The 14,622-nt window shown below is 55.3% G+C and overlaps 2 protein-coding genes across 4 annotated transcripts in view; one reads left to right on the top strand and one right to left on the bottom strand.

Moving 5' to 3' along the window:
- The window catches only part of Rnf123 (ring finger protein 123), a 30,354-nt gene that overhangs the window by 15,072 nt on the left and 660 nt on the right, over positions 1–14,622 (top strand). For all 3 annotated transcript variants that reach the window (XM_021207362.1, XM_029542796.1, XM_021207361.2), the window contains exons 18-36: positions 178–239; positions 400–471; positions 684–804; positions 1,374–1,475; positions 3,102–3,208; positions 3,429–3,627; positions 4,073–4,218; positions 4,444–4,527; positions 5,230–5,337; positions 7,230–7,407; positions 8,194–8,268; positions 8,418–8,505; positions 8,591–8,678; positions 8,764–8,848; positions 10,013–10,152; positions 10,259–10,447; positions 10,536–10,611; positions 10,828–10,912; positions 14,365–14,507. In XM_021207362.1, the coding sequence (XP_021063021.1) occupies positions 178–239; positions 400–471; positions 684–804; positions 1,374–1,475; positions 3,102–3,208; positions 3,429–3,627; positions 4,073–4,218; positions 4,444–4,527; positions 5,230–5,337; positions 7,230–7,407; positions 8,194–8,268; positions 8,418–8,505; positions 8,591–8,678; positions 8,764–8,848; positions 10,013–10,152; positions 10,259–10,447; positions 10,536–10,611; positions 10,828–10,912; positions 14,365–14,507 (2,148 nt within the window). The remainder of the gene's footprint in view (positions 1–177; positions 240–399; positions 472–683; positions 805–1,373; positions 1,476–3,101; positions 3,209–3,428; positions 3,628–4,072; positions 4,219–4,443; positions 4,528–5,229; positions 5,338–7,229; positions 7,408–8,193; positions 8,269–8,417; positions 8,506–8,590; positions 8,679–8,763; positions 8,849–10,012; positions 10,153–10,258; positions 10,448–10,535; positions 10,612–10,827; positions 10,913–14,364; positions 14,508–14,622) is intronic.
- Amigo3 (adhesion molecule with Ig like domain 3) lies at positions 10,877–14,371 on the bottom strand. Its single transcript, XM_021207364.2, has one exon. The coding sequence runs from the start codon at positions 13,583–13,585 to the stop codon at positions 12,059–12,061; it is 1,527 nt and encodes a 508-aa protein (XP_021063023.1). The 5' UTR covers positions 13,586–14,371; the 3' UTR covers positions 10,877–12,058.

Raw genomic sequence — 14,622 nt, 5'->3', positions numbered from 1 at the left:
CACATGGTGGCTCATAACCACCCATAACAAGATCTGACGCCCTCTTCTGGAGTGTCTGAAGACAGCTACAGTGTACTTACATATAATAAATAAATTAATCTAAAAAAAAAAAAAAAAAAATTTCTGCCTGCTACCACTCCTGGGAGCCTAAGGGCCATATTGCTTGCCCCATCCCAGTGGTGGAAGAACTGCAGGTCCAGATCCTGAAGCTGCTGATGGACAACAAAGATGACAATGGGGTAAGTGACCCAAGATGCCTGTGTGGGTCTGTGGCTTGGAGGTAAGCAGTTTTGGGCTCTGACCCCAGATAGCAGGGCCGGTTTATGTTCATCTGGTAGGGCACGGGGTAAGGTGCAGAATCCTCAGCTCAGCACAGCCTTGTTTTCCCATCCCTTGAAGGGTGAAGCTTCTAGGTACATCTTTCTGACAAAATTCCGAAAGTTCCTGCAGGAGAATGCCAGCGGCCGGGGGGTAGGTACCCTCTAGGGTGGCCCCTGTGGTCTCCCAGCTGGGTTGTAGGGGCTGTAGTCTGGGCATCTGCCACCTCAGCCTGCCACACACCTGTCTCACCTGCCTCTGTCCTCTGCTGCCTTTCCCTCCTGGGATCCTAGGGCACGGCCTTGAATGAGAAGTGAGCTGGGCTCTGGGCTGGCACCAGAACGTGTTTTCTGTCATGCCCCTAGAACACGCCCGTGCTCTGCCCACCTGAGTACATGGTCTGCTTCCTGCACCGGCTGGTGTCTGCCTTGCGCTTCTATTGGGATGAATACAAAGCTGCCAACCCCCGTGCTTCCTTCAGTGAGGGTAAGTAACAGCAGACCTGGGTTGGCAAGGCTGGATTGGAGCAGCCTGGGGTAGCCCCCGGGGTTGTAGAGAGATGAGCTGGATGTGGGGGCCATTGGGCCTTCTGCCCAGTTAAGTCCATTTCACGAGCCCCATGCTCTGGGGCCTTGGGCCTCCATTGTCTGACCACCTCCAAACACTCCTGCCCGTGACAGGCTTCTCTCCTCAGACCTGGCACCGGATCTCTGTGCAGTCCTTTGTACAGCTGCCTTGACTGGGTTACTGGGGCTCCTGTGTTTGGGCATACAGTGTCCCCAGGGGCAGTAGGAAACAGGATATACACTCTGGGTTGGGGGGTATCTCACGGTTTGTCCTTCTGTTGTCTTGAGTAACCAGCTGCCAAGAATTCCCTCCACCCCAAGTCTACATTGTTGGCACTAACCTAAAGCACAAGGGGCAGGAGAGCCGAGGAGGTCGGGCTCTGGCTCTGCTGTCTGCCGGGCTTGTAGGTGGCCAAGATCAGAAGGCTAGCGGGAAGCGAATGGCTCTGAGAGCTCTCCTGCTGAGTCTCCATCCCTGACTCCTTGCAGAGGCTTATATCCCACCCCAGATCTTCTATAATGGCAAGGTGGACTACTTTGACCTTCAGCGCCTTGGGGGTCTCCTCTCACACCTTCGAAAGACCCTTAAAGGTGAGTGGAGGCTGGGCAGGAGCAGTCTCTGAGCCTGCTGTGCAGCGGTGCTGAGCTGCCCTGTGTCCACCAGAGGGTGCCCAAATCTCTCCTAACCGTTGCGACAGGGTGACCTGCTAGGCTGTATCTGATTTGGGTTTAGCCAGCAGTGCTTTCCCTGGGCACAAGGCTAGGCATGCCCTGATGGAGTAACTGTGTCAGCACAGCATGAGGGTCCTGTGAGGGGAGTGTAGTGCTGTCTGAGCACCCTTCACTGATGAACACAGTTCACTTCCAGTGCAAAGGGCCTCTGGTACTATGAACCCAAGGGCAAGAATGGCAAATATAGGCAGATTGTGATGGCACACACTGTTAATCCCAGCACTCGGGAGGGTAGAGGCAGGAAGATCTCCATTAGTTCAAGGCCAACCTGGTCTACAAAGTGAGTTTCAGATCAGCCAGGACTATATAGTGAGACCCTTACTCTAAAAAGCAGCGCACAGGGCCTGAGAGTTGGCTCAGCAATTGTGAGCACTTGTTACTTTTGCAGAGGGCCCGGGTTTGCTTCCTACCTCCCACATAGCTCACAATGATCTGCAACTCCAGTGTCAGGGAACTCAGCACCTTCTTCTGAGCTCTGTGGCATTGGGCATGTACACTATGCATGTACAGGAAACACTCACACAAGTAAAAGGATAAAATCCAAAAACACTGTGTTAAAAATTAGCAACAAGCAAGGTGTGGTGGCGCACGCCTTTAATCTTAGCACTTGGGAGGCAGAGGCAGGCAGATTTCTGAGTTCGAGGCCAGCCTGGTCTATAGAGTGAGTTCCAGGACAGCCAGGGCTACACAGAGAAACCCTGTCTCGAAAAAAAAAAAAAATTAGCAACAACAAAACTCAGAAGCATCCCACTGTGGCCTACAGACAGGCTGAGAGGTGAAGTCTGAGTCAGGACACTGGGGAGTGAGGCCAGTCTGAGGCTTTTACAGGCCACACACAGGGTGCAAACCATCCACGGATGCTTTGTTTGGAAGGCCTGCCTGAGGCTGGCTGGGGAGACTATGCTATGAGAAGCTCCCTCTGGCTGCTGAAGCGGGAGGATCATCTGCAGGGGGACAGCTGAGAGGGGGTACAGGTGTCCAGCTGATGGAGGGTAGGGGTCTGCACCAGGGAAGCAGGGGTGGTGAGCACTGGAGAGCCTTGATTACGCTAGAGGCTACGTGATGGTGTTGTCAGGGCGGGGGGCTGCCGGAGGCCAGAGTGTTGGAGATGCCTACAAACCCAGCAAGAAGGGGAAGCAAAGCCCAAACCAGACACGTGCTTGGAGAGTCTACAAAGTGAGGAGGTATGCAGGACTCTGCAGCCTGTGACCTCCTATACGGAACGGTCAGCTGGAAGCGACAGGACACTCTAGATCCACGGGGCTGCTCTAATGAGGGGTGCCTCCTGCTGCTAGAGGAGGGGACCCCTGAGCTGTAGACAGAAGGCTGGGTTGGAGTAAGGGGAAAAGGGTAGGGAAACCCAGTGCGAGTAAGCTGTGCAAGCCCGCCTGCCCAGCCTGCCTGTGCCATCGCCATTCAGATCCGTTCCCCTGTGGTCCCTCTTGTACCATTGGCCTAAGCCTCCCATCCCGCCATGTCTCTCAGATGACCTTGCTTCCAAAGCCAACATCGTGATCGACCCCCTGGAGCTCCAGGCAGCCACCATGGACGACCTGGACGAGGACGAAGAGCCGGCCCCCACAGCGGCCCAGGTGTGGCAGGAGGGACAGGCAGAGGCTGCTTCATGTGGCTTTCCCTTCATCTTGTAGGCAGGGGTATGACCCAGGTCTGGCTTCTCTCCGTGTAGGCAAGGGCCTTCTCACCGGGGAAGCATGTCCCTGTCCGTCCCCCAACCCTGTGCATCGAGAGAGTTCTACATAGGTCCTAGTCTTGGAAGCCAGATTAGCCTCTGACCCCCTTTCTCTACCACAGCGTCCCATGCAAGCCCTGGCCATCGGAGGGGCACTGCCCCTGCCCCGGCCAGGCTGGCTCAGTTCTCCAACCCTGGGCAGAGCCAACCGCTTCCTCAGCACGGCAGCCGTGAGCCTCATGACCCCACGGCGGCTGCTGAGCACCACGGAGAAAGTCAAAGTCCGCTCACTGAATGTGGAACAGAGGACCCGTGAGGACAGTAGGTGCTGGGCAGAGCTGCTAAGGGACCGTCTGCTGTGTGCAACCCCTTATCTCTGGCTAATACTCCCCTCCTCCCCCACTCCCTACCACCTTGAGGTCTGGCCACATCCCAAGGGCACAGGAAGCACAATCTGAAGATAGGAAATCAATACTACAAAAATAGGTCCCGGTGCTGCAGGGCCTCGCCCTGCACCCACCCTCTTGACCCATTCTCCCTGAAGTTCTACTCCTGGACAAGGAAGAGGCAGGGAATTCCCTCTCCTCCTGGAAGGCCCAGGAGCTTGTGAATGTTTAAGAGAAAAAAGAAGCTGGCTGTGGCAGTGCCGCCTTTTGTCGGAGCCCTAGTAAAACAGAGGTAGTTAGATCTCAGGTCTGCATACTGAGTCTCTCACACCGGAACCAAGCGCCAGAGCCTGCCTCTCATGCCGTGTTGTGCTCCCCAGTTGAGGGCAGCCACTGGAATGAGGGCCTGCTGTTGGGGAGGCCCCCTGAAGAGCCAGAGCAGCCACTTACGGAGAACTCGCTGTTGGAAGTCCTGGACGGCACGGTCATGATGTATAACCTCAGCGTTCACCAGCAGCTGGGCAAGGTTTGCTCTGTTAGTCCCTTCATGGCGGGGTGTGTGAATACTTGCACACTTGCCTGGGGGGCGCTGGTGTGTGCGAACACCTTACTGCCTGGCCCTGACCTGTATTATATTTGTAGGAAGAGGCCCAATTTTGGGAACTTTGCAGGCTGGGTCCAGACTAGGTTTTAAAAAGCCTGGTTAAGGTACCCAGGGGTCACCCTGGATATGTGGTGCTTGATACACTAGATGGTGGGTGTGTCTGATGATGTCAACGAGTATGCAATGGCCCTGAGAGACACAGAGGACAAGCTCCGTCGGTGCCCTAAGAGGGTAAGGCTGGGACCAGCAGGTGGGTGCTGGGACAGAAGTGTATCGCACAGGAACAGTATACCTGGAGGGATGCTGCGGCATCCCACAAAAACAATCCGGACTTGGGGTTGCCCCGACATTTTCCCTTGTCCCTGCCCTGACTGCACTGAGTGTTAAGAGCAAGGCTGGTTGAGGGGCCTGTATAACCTGAGCACCATCGACCAGCTGCAGTCGGTGCCAAGGTTCCCCCACCCCTGCCCACTAAGTGCTGATGCAAAGCCATCATCCTCGTTAATAATGGATGGACCCTGAGTGCCTCCTTAGCCACTGAGTCAGCAGGAAGCAGAGCTGGCTCTCCCAGTCCCTGGAGCCCCTCTGCCACAGCATGCCTAGGCTGGACTGGGCCTCCCTAACAGCCCTTCTGTTCCCACTGTCACCAAAGCCTCAGGCCTAGCCAACTATTGATGTCGCAGTCTGATCCTGTGTCCTGGATGCTCACACCAGCTCAGACCCCTCACTTGTACAGCCTGAGGGCTTAGCCAGGGTCCTGTTCTAGGGCTTGCTCAGGGTCACCACTGGTCAGCACTGGCAGAAATGAGTTTGGAAAGCAGAGCCACACCCCTAACCTGCCTTGGGCACTGGTAGAGCCTATCCCAGATTGTCTGGTGAGAGATATGGACATGAGGCCATATTCTGATTGTCTTTTTTTTCCTTGGGGGTCAGAGGAAGGATATCCTTGCAGAGTTGACCAAGAGCCAGAAGGTTTTCTCAGAAAAGCTGGACCATCTGAGCCGCAGGCTTGCCTGGGTCCATGCCACAGTCTACTCACAGGTGAGTAGCACATGCCCCGTTTTCAGCCTCCGCATTTGACTGTTGTCCAGGCAAGGTTGCACCAGGACCCTTAAGGACCCCTGCCTCCTTGGGGCTCTGGCACAGATTGCTCCTTCCCTTGTGCCTGTGACTTAAGGGTCATTTCTGCCCCCTACCTGCCTTCTCTCCTTACCCCTCCTCTCAGGCATTGGTCACGCTACCCATGCCTGCTGGACTAGCCTTTGCCCTCCTTGAACCCAACCTTGTCTACATGCCCTCCTGGCTAACTCACCTGCCGCCTCTTGAGTCTCTTGGCTGCTTCTCACTTCCTCTCACCTGCTCACTCATTCAGTAAAGGCTGACGTACATATTCAGGTGCTGTCCCATGTGAGCCATCATGTGGATGCTGGGGGTCGAACCTGGGTCCTCTGAAAGAGCAGCAAGTACCCTTAACTACTGAGGCACCTCTCTAGTCTCGGTTCTCCATTTCTTCAACAATGTTGTTGGAAGCAGTAGATTCCTCTGGTCAGCACCAGTATTGTACCAGTATTACACCAACAGCCCGTGAATGTAGACGTCTCCGATTGTGTCCTTGATTTTTTCCAGCAGTAGTTAGTAGTTTTCATTTTGTATCCTACAACTTCACAGAATTTGTTTCTAATTCTCCCTGTGTGTGTGACCTTTGGGATTTCTAAACATAAGACAGTGTGAGCAGGGGTGGCTTTTCTCTTCCATCCCAATTTGCATGCCTTGTATTTGTTTTTCCTGCCTAATTTTCCTGGCTGTGATCCCCAGTGCTATGTTGAATAGAATTAATTAGTGACAAAGACAGACATTTTTGTCTTATTCTGAATCTCAGACCAAGAGTGACTCCCATCTTTGGCTGCTGAGTGTGACATCAGAGGCAGGCTTTTCACAGCAGCCCAGCCCTCCTTTCCTGAGCTTCTTTTTCCTCTCCAGCACTCCTCCCTCCCTCCCTCCCTCCCTCCCTGCCCTGCCCTGCCCTGCCCTGCCTGTTATTAAAGTGTGAGTGCTTTCCTGGACTAGAGCTGCCCATGGCACTCACTCTCCGCTCTGCTGTCTTAGCTTCCTCCCCTCCCCCACTCTTGGTCAAGCACAGGCTGCTCCACCTCTCACAAGTCATCTGCCCTGTCCCCAGGCTCGGTGATGACGCACCCACTGCCCTTGGGTGGCCCAGGCCCAGTCCCCATTCCTCTGTGTACTTTCTCAGGTCCTGAGGTCAAGTGCAGACTGTGACTCTGAGCTGAGCCATGGCACCTTCTTGTGTCCTATGCCCCATCACTTAGTCCTGATAGAGACTCTGAGAGTCTCACTGCAGGAACGGGGCCTTTTTTATGGCTGCCCTCCCTTTCCCACCAGTTTCTGCTTGGAGTTCCAGACCAAATTTGCCTGCCTCCTGCACACAGACTTTTGGGTAGCATGTGCAGGTCCCTCATGCTCAGTGTGCCGGGCTACACTCCCTCCTTGCACCAGACCTGAATCTGCTTTATGACCTTCGGCTTCAGAAATGGGGACGCCATTCTTGATGTGTGGGCAATGCAGCCCGCCAACGTCTCCCTAGTCTTGGATATCCAGTTCTTTCCTCTGTCTTAGGCCTGGACAGTGCCATGCCTCCCTCACAGTTCTGTTCCCCCTCGTTTCTATGGTCTTTCTGTACTGGAAGGTCTCCTCACCTTTTATAACGGGTTCTTGCTTGTGTCATAGTGAGAACTGGCTGGGTTCTTGCCTGCCAAGAACTCCATTCTTCCACCTTATGTATGCTCTCTGCTCACACTTCTTGCAGCCCAGGTCTCAGTTGTGAGGCCATTGTCCCGGGTAGGCCTTTCTGCACCCTAAGCCAGCCTGGGTTCCTGTGACCTTCGCAGTAAATGCATCCTCTGTGCCTCCTGCAGGAGAAAATGCTGGATATCTACTGGTTACTGCGTGTCTGCCTACGGACCATCGAGCATGGGGACCGCACAGGGTCTCTCTTTGCCTTCATGCCTGAGTTCTACCTAAGTGTGGCTATCAACAGCTACAGTGCCCTTAAGAACTATTTTGGCCCTGTGCACAGCATGGAGGAACTCCCAGGTGATGGGGCCATTCATGATTAGGGGAGTGGGAAAGTACAGAAAGAGACCTGCAGACTGAATTTGGAAGGCCCAGGTTCATTGTCATGACCCTACCACATACACATTAAACTTTTGTACTGAATTAGTGCCTGCAGGCTTAAAAGCAGCAACCAAGTTGCCCCAAGGACAGTAACTGGGTGGGGCCCCTAGCTCTTTCCTTTGCTGGTGTTACTGATGGCTGCTGTGGTCTCACAGCCAACTGGCTCCTCACTCTGCCACTCTGGTACTGTCACAGAGCAGCAGTGAGATAGGCAGAGTAGCTTGTCATTGTACCAAGACAGAGTCTTGCTGGGGCTCAGTGAGAACCTCTGTTTCATTAAGGTCACTGATCCAAGCTGGGCCTAGCAATGGGGCTTCAGAGTCGGCTGTAAGCTGGCAGGCCCTCACTTGCCTTGCGCCTGGCCCAGTCCTCGGTGTTACTTTTGTCTCTGAAGACTGAACTATGGGGACCAAGGGACTTTGACTGTTGAGTCACCAGGCATATTCCAGAATGAGTTAGAGCCCGGCCAGGCTCAGATTTGGACCTGCCCACCCCCACAGTGGGTCTACGCTTTAATCAACCCCCTTCTCAATTGCCACTATACCGTATCACTCTGCCCAATGTCCTCGGATGCCAACATGGGTCCAGACTGGCTCCCACAGCCAGCTCTAGGTTCTGCTATCTAAGCCCGCCCACACTGACAAAGGACACGTCTTCTCTGGAACCCTTACTCCTGGCCGAAGTTGTCACTGCCCTCTTTTGCAGGCTATGAAGAGACCCTGACCCGCCTAGCTGCCATCCTCGCCAAACACTTTGCTGACCCTCGAATAGTAGGCACTGGTGAGATGTCTTCCGGGAGGCCTTGGGAATGGGGGTGGGATGGCATAGCTGGAAAACTGTTTTCTACCTAAATGGTGGCCATGTGGGCATTAGGCTTGGGGTTCTTAGCCCACGCCAGAGACTTGCTGAGGCATAGCATATCCTGACAGACATTCGAGACTCACTGATGCAGGCCCTGGCCAGCTACGTGTGCTACCCACACTCCCTGCGGGCTGTGGAACGGATCCCCGAGGAGCAGTAAGTAGCCTGGGGGATATATACCCCACTCTGTACAGCACCATGCCCAGCCTCACCCTACTCCTGCCATCCCTTACCTTCTTAGGCGCATTGCCATGGTGAGGAATCTTTTGGCGCCCTATGAGCAACGGCCCTGGGCCCAGACCAACTGGATCCTGGTGCGGCTTTGGAGGGTAAGCCTGACCGGAGGGGAGTAGCTAAGGCAGGCTGGAAGGAAATGTCACCCTGCCCCCTAACTCCTGCTGTTTCACTCCCCAGGGCTGTGGATTTGGGTACCGCTATACACGGCTGCCACATCTGCTGAAAACCAAGCCAGAGGATGCCAATTTGCCCAGCCTCCAAAGTGAGTGTTCAGGTTAGACCAGCCCTGTGACAGCGCCAGAGGGGCTGGTAGCCCTTGCCTGCTGTCCTCAGCATCTCCAAGCCCTAACCTTTCCCTTGGGCTCCTGTTCCTGCCCCCCTCTAGCCCAGGGACGCTCCAGGAGATGATCTTGTGTTCCCATTGGGCTTCTTAACAGTGAAAGGACCCCTCCAGCTTGGTGGAAGCTCGTGGAGGATAGAGACATACTCTATCGCCTGCCCTCTGCCTGCCTCCTTACCCCCAGCCGTAGCCATGAAGTGTATCTGCCTTCTTTGTTATCTTCTGGCCTTGGACCCTTGACTCAAGAGGGGGCACAGGCTAGAAACTGATCAGGACCCAGAGGGGGCTATAGATGTGGCTAGGAACAGAGACTTTCAAAGTCTCCTTAGTCCAAGGGCCTTTATCTGACCTGGACACGACCTTGGGCTGTGCAGCTTGCAGAGAGGGCTCACCGCACTCCTTACTGGGCTCACTAGTGTTTCTGGCCTTGAAGCCAGTGTCTTGGTCTCTGGATGTTCCCAGAGAGGCCAAAACTCTTGTGTAGATTCACACAGCAAGTTCTTCCCTGCTAAATACCTTCCCCTGGACTCTAGGACAGAACTGAGCTGCAAGTGGGGAAGGGCAGTGGGGCCTGATACCATCTCTGTGTGCAGGAACTATTGATTTGCATCAGAGGGCTGGAGAGGTATGCCAGGCCAGCTGCGGCTGAGAGCTCTGGTTACTGCTGCCCTTCCAGCCCAGGCTTGGCGCTCAACACCTAAGCCAAATGCCAAGGCCAGGCCAAGGGCAGCAGAGGACAGCAGGGCACGGGCTGGGCTCTTCATGACACTAGTGGGAACAGTCTTTTAAGTTCTCTATATGACATCTGCCCAACAGGCATGTGATTCAGAACTCGTTTCAGATCAGGCCCACAGCTCTGTGGGCCATGGGGAATGATGGTATTGGAAACCCCTGCAGCCTGTGGCTTGCCCAGCACGAGGGAGACAGACTCGCTCCTAACCTCCCAGGCAGTACTGAGCTGCTCCTCTGCCTTTGAGAGCTGAACGGTCTTAGGCAGGTGTCTCTGTGTTCTTAAAGCAGTGGTGCAGGAGGACAGGCAGGAGTCCTGTCTGGAGTCCCTGGTAACTCTGCTCTCCTCTGTCCCAGAGCCCTGCCCTTCGACCTTGCTGCAGCAGCACATGGCAGACCTGCTACGACAAGGGTCTGATGTGGCACCGAGCTTCCTCAACAGTGTCCTTAACCAGCTCAACTGGGCCTTCTCTGAGTTCATCGGCATGATCCAGGAGGTGGGCTGTGGTGGGACTCTGTGGGTTGGGGAAGGGGTGGGCCGAGACCAAAGCTCCCTAGTGTTGCAAGTCCTGACTGCTCCCTGGCCACCTGCTGGTGGTTTAGATTCAACAGGCTGCTGAACGCCTGGAGCGGAACTTTGTGGACAGCCGGCAGCTCAAGGTCTGTGCCACGTGCTTTGACCTGTCAGTTAGCTTGTTGCGCGTCTTGGAAATGACCATCACGCTGGTACCTGAAATATTCCTTGACTGGTCCCGCCCTACCTCTGAGATGTTGCTTCGGCGTCTGGCACAGGTGTGTCCATCAGGACAAGGAGGGGGGACCCTGGGGATCACTCAGGTGGTGCACTTGCCCACCCACCAATAGGCTTCTGCCCTCACAGCTGCTGAACCAGGTGCTGAACCGGGTGACAGCTGAGAGGAACCTGTTTGACCGTGTAGTTACCCTACGGCTACCTGGTAAGGATCTAGATGCACACCCAGGTCTTAGCTTCTCTGCCAGGAGCTTGTGCTGGAGTCTCCATTCAGGACCAGCACAGCCATGCTGTGCACCCCCAGCCTCAGCTTGCCTTAAGTAGGAAAAACAGTGGGAAAGGTCAGTGGTGTCAGCCAAGCCTGAAGCTTCTGCAGCAGAAGCAACCACGTGAGTGGTTCATCTTCCTCCTCTCCCCTTAGGGCTGGAGAGTGTGGACCACTACCCTATCCTGGTGGCAGTGACAGGCATCCTGGTACGCCTCCTGGTGCACGGTCCAGCCTCAGAGTGAGTGTTGGGGACTGCTGGCCCTCATGGGAACTGGGTGTGCACTTGGAGGAGGGGCTGGTAGGGCAGAGCCTCATGGTACTGTTTCCCTGTCTCAGAATGAGCTTCAGAATCTAGTTTGGGACACTGAAGCAAAGGGTAGCTGGTGATGTGTAAACTGCTTAACCGGGTGTCAGCAGCAGCTGCTTTGGCTGGGTACACCTCCCGCAGGGGCATAAGTCCCCAAACTTGGAAGATGTGCTAGTCTCTGATGGCCAGGGCCATCCTGCTGGGTCAAGAGCCGAGCACACAAAGGGACCCACCTGGGAAGGCCCAGCGGTGACCATGTGCCACTTTTATTACAAAATGCTGTAGCAGTCAGCTAGGACAGCGCTGCCAGCTCACCATGGGGCAGGCACTGACCGTCTTCCACACCCACCCCAGTGGGAGTGCCGGACACATGAACTGAGGGCTCTGTTTAGCCATTAGGTTGAGATGAGTGCCAGCCCTCGAGAGGCTTCCTGCTCTCCAGTGACAAGAGTCCCAGACTAGTCACCTATCTATGCTTTTTCCTGCTGGGTTTTGAGCCTTAGGGATTGGGTCTGTCTGTAGCTAAAGACAGCAGGGCTACTCTGCAGAAGGGTCCTGTAGGAGGTGTACATGCCCACCAGACTCCGCAGGAGTTGCAAAGCTTTCAGGAGGCTGGGTGGCAGCAGTACAGGGAGGGCTCATTTTCTCCTCCCATCTGAGTGGGAGCTGGATCTTCCGAGCTGCTATCTCCCTCTGGGCAGGGAAGGGAAGGTGTGGTATGCTTGACTCTTCTATACCACACCCTGATGTCTGCATTAACTCCTGGGGTGGTCCCGGGACTCTGATGCAAGGGCTTTTACCAGATTGGCTTAGTCTGTAATGTTAATGGGACATTTGGTCACTCTGTGGTCCTAAGGAAAACAGGCTCTAGTAGTCTGAGGCCTTGTCCTGAGCTAGGCAGAGCAGGAAGCAAGTGTGTGTGTGGGGGGGTGTCTCAAGCCCTTTACCAGTGTTAGAACTGTTACAGTAGGGTCAAGGCTCACATGCAGTTGTGGGACCAGGCACAGCACGCCCCACCAGCGTATCAGTTCTCTAGCAGCAGGAGATCTGTGGCCCTCGTGGGGATTCCCAGGCAGTCTAGCTCATCACGAGACCCTCCGAGCCCGTGGAACTGGCTGATTCTGAGCCAGCCTTGAGTTGCAAGCCCATGGGGTTGCACAGATCGAAGTCTTCAGCTACTGCGAGCTGCACACGGCCATTGAGGCCCTTCTTGCCCGGCTCCAGGAAGACCACATGCTTGTGGACACTGGCCTTGCGGCTGGGTGCATCTGGCGGCGTAGTGCTGAGCATGGAGGACTGTGCGCTTAGCTCCTGGAGTGGACTGGATGCCCGGGGCCAGCAACGGTTGCGGCAGGCCCGCTGACAGCAGTGACAGCAGCCACGACAGGGTGGTGCAAACAAGTAGAGCAACACCAGCACCAGGCCCACGATACAGCCCAGCAGGGTGGTGAAGCCTGTGTTGAAAGCCTCTGGCTCGGGGCGAGCCTTCTGCACACTCACATTGTATTCAAGCGTCTGGTTGTGGTGCAGGCGGGGCCCACTGGCCAGGCACACAAAGACACCTGCGTGCTGCTCTTGCACCCTGCCTATGGCTAAGCTGCCATCGGCCAACACAGCAATGCTGCCATCCTGAGAGGCTGGCGCCACAAGCAGCTCGTTCTTCGGGGAGACCCAGGCCACCCTCGCGGCAGGCACACTGGTGTTGCAGAAGAGCCTCAGGGATTGGCCCACCTGTGTATGCAGCTGCTCTTCAGGCAGCTCTAAGCCTGGAGCTGCAGCCACGGAGCAGTTCTTGAAGATCCGGCTGTGCTCAAAGAAGCGCACTCGGGACTCTGACACCTTAAAGACCAAGCATGTGTACTCACGTTCAAAATCGTGCAGAGCACTCAGGCCCCGCTGGTGCCAGCGCCGAAGCAGGTGGTAGAGGCTGCAGTCACAGGGTAGTGGGTTGTTGTGCAGGTAGAGCCTGTTCTTGAGATACGTTGGCAGTGCAGCCAACTCAGGGATGGAGACATGTTTCAGCCAGTTGGAGGAGAGGTCCAGAGTCCGCAGGCGGGTTAACCCCAGACCGTGCAAGTGGTTGAAAGAGAAAGAGGAGAGCTCGTTGCAGCTGAGATAGAGGTGGCCAAGCATGCGCAGGCCCTGGAAGGCATCCAGGGCCAAGTGCATCAGGCTGTTATTGAACAGAAGTAACTTCTCCAGCTCCTCCAGTCCATCCAGGTCATGGGTATGGAGTATCCTCAACATATTAGAGGATAGATCAAGTACCCTCAGGCCACTGGCATTGCTGAACACACCATGGCCCAGGGCTTCCAGCTTATTATAGCCTAGGTGCAAGGCACGCAGCCGGGAGAGGGGCGCTAACCACCCCGGGTGCAGGCGATTGAGTGCATTGTGGCTCAAATCGAGTTCTGCAGCAGTGGCAGGCAGTGCTACCGGCAGGTCCTGTAACCCACGGCCCGCACAGCTCAACACATCGGCAGCACAGATGCATATATTAGGGCAGTTGTGGGGAGCAGGAGGCAGAACATCCTCCAAATCTGAAGTGCCCGATCCAGCACCCAACATGCACAGTAGTATGCCTGACAGCACCAGCCAGGCCATGCCAGTGACCACCAGGGAAGATACAGGGACAGCTCAGTGCAGGTCAACAGCTCCAAGACTCACCTACTTCTGCACAGGCTTGCGGATTGTGGTTCCCTATGGCCCATGGCTCGAGAGGCACAATGCTGCCCCCCCTGCCCAGCCGGCTTCTCCTGCTCTTCTGGTCTGGGGTTGTGAGGTGGGGCCGAAGCCCTTCTTCCAGCTCCAGCTAGCTTCTCCAAGAGCTTTCTGACTGGATTCTAAGTACTAGCTAGGAAATGACCGCTCAGGGGCGGAGACCCAAGTTCCCATTGGTTCCTGCTGTTAAGGGGCGGAGCAGTCATATCTCTCAGCATTTAAGAAGCCAGTGTGGCCACCAGAGGGCCCCAGTGTCCCAGTTTACTTGGCTGGAAGCCTGACTTCCCTCTTGAGCAAAAGGACTTAGGGGAGAATGCCTTCAGTCCTTGGAGGGCTGGTGTATAATGGGGTAGCTGGGGTCCTTGTTGCCCTCCTCTTAGTTTACTTATTTCTGTGTATGTGAGCATTCGTGCAGATGTCAGACGTCGACTTGTGAGGTTCTGGGGATCAACCCAAGTTGTCATAGCTGGTAGCAAGCATCTTTATCATCAACAGCACCCTTCTCTTTAAACTGGTATTCAGGTCATGTGGAACCAAGCGCCTGAGAGGATTGCTAAGTAATAAGGTGGAAAGGTGGAGGCATAATAACGAGCGAGGCCTCTGCATCTGTCCCACGTGGAGAATATGGTCACACAGGCTCAAAGCCTTCCTCCCCTATCTAGGACAGAGCAAGCCACCTCTGTGCTCCTGGCTGATCCCTGCTTCCAGCTTCGTTCCATATGCTATCTCCTGGGGCAGCCAGAGCCCCTAGCACCTGGCACTGCCTTGCCTGCCCCTGACCGGAAACGCTTCTCTCTACAGAGTTGTAAGTGAACCAGGGGGTGGGTCAGGTCAGGGAAGAGTTCCAGGATCCTCAATAGCAAATTCCCTGCCTGGGAGTATTCAAGAGGCAGAGTTCTCAGACGACAGGGGCCCTGATA

Source organism: Mus pahari, chromosome 10 (genome assembly GCF_900095145.1).
Source record: "Mus pahari chromosome 10, PAHARI_EIJ_v1.1, whole genome shotgun sequence".
NCBI lineage: Eukaryota > Metazoa > Chordata > Mammalia > Rodentia > Muridae > Mus > Mus pahari.
This window is presented reverse-complemented; position numbering and strand designations above follow the sequence as displayed.

Bases quoted from the DNA above. Each gene is read 5' to 3' on its own strand.
- Amigo3 (XM_021207364.2), bottom strand. From the start codon at position 13,585: ATGGCCTGGCTGGTGCTGTCAGGCATACTACTGTGCATGTTGGGTGCT.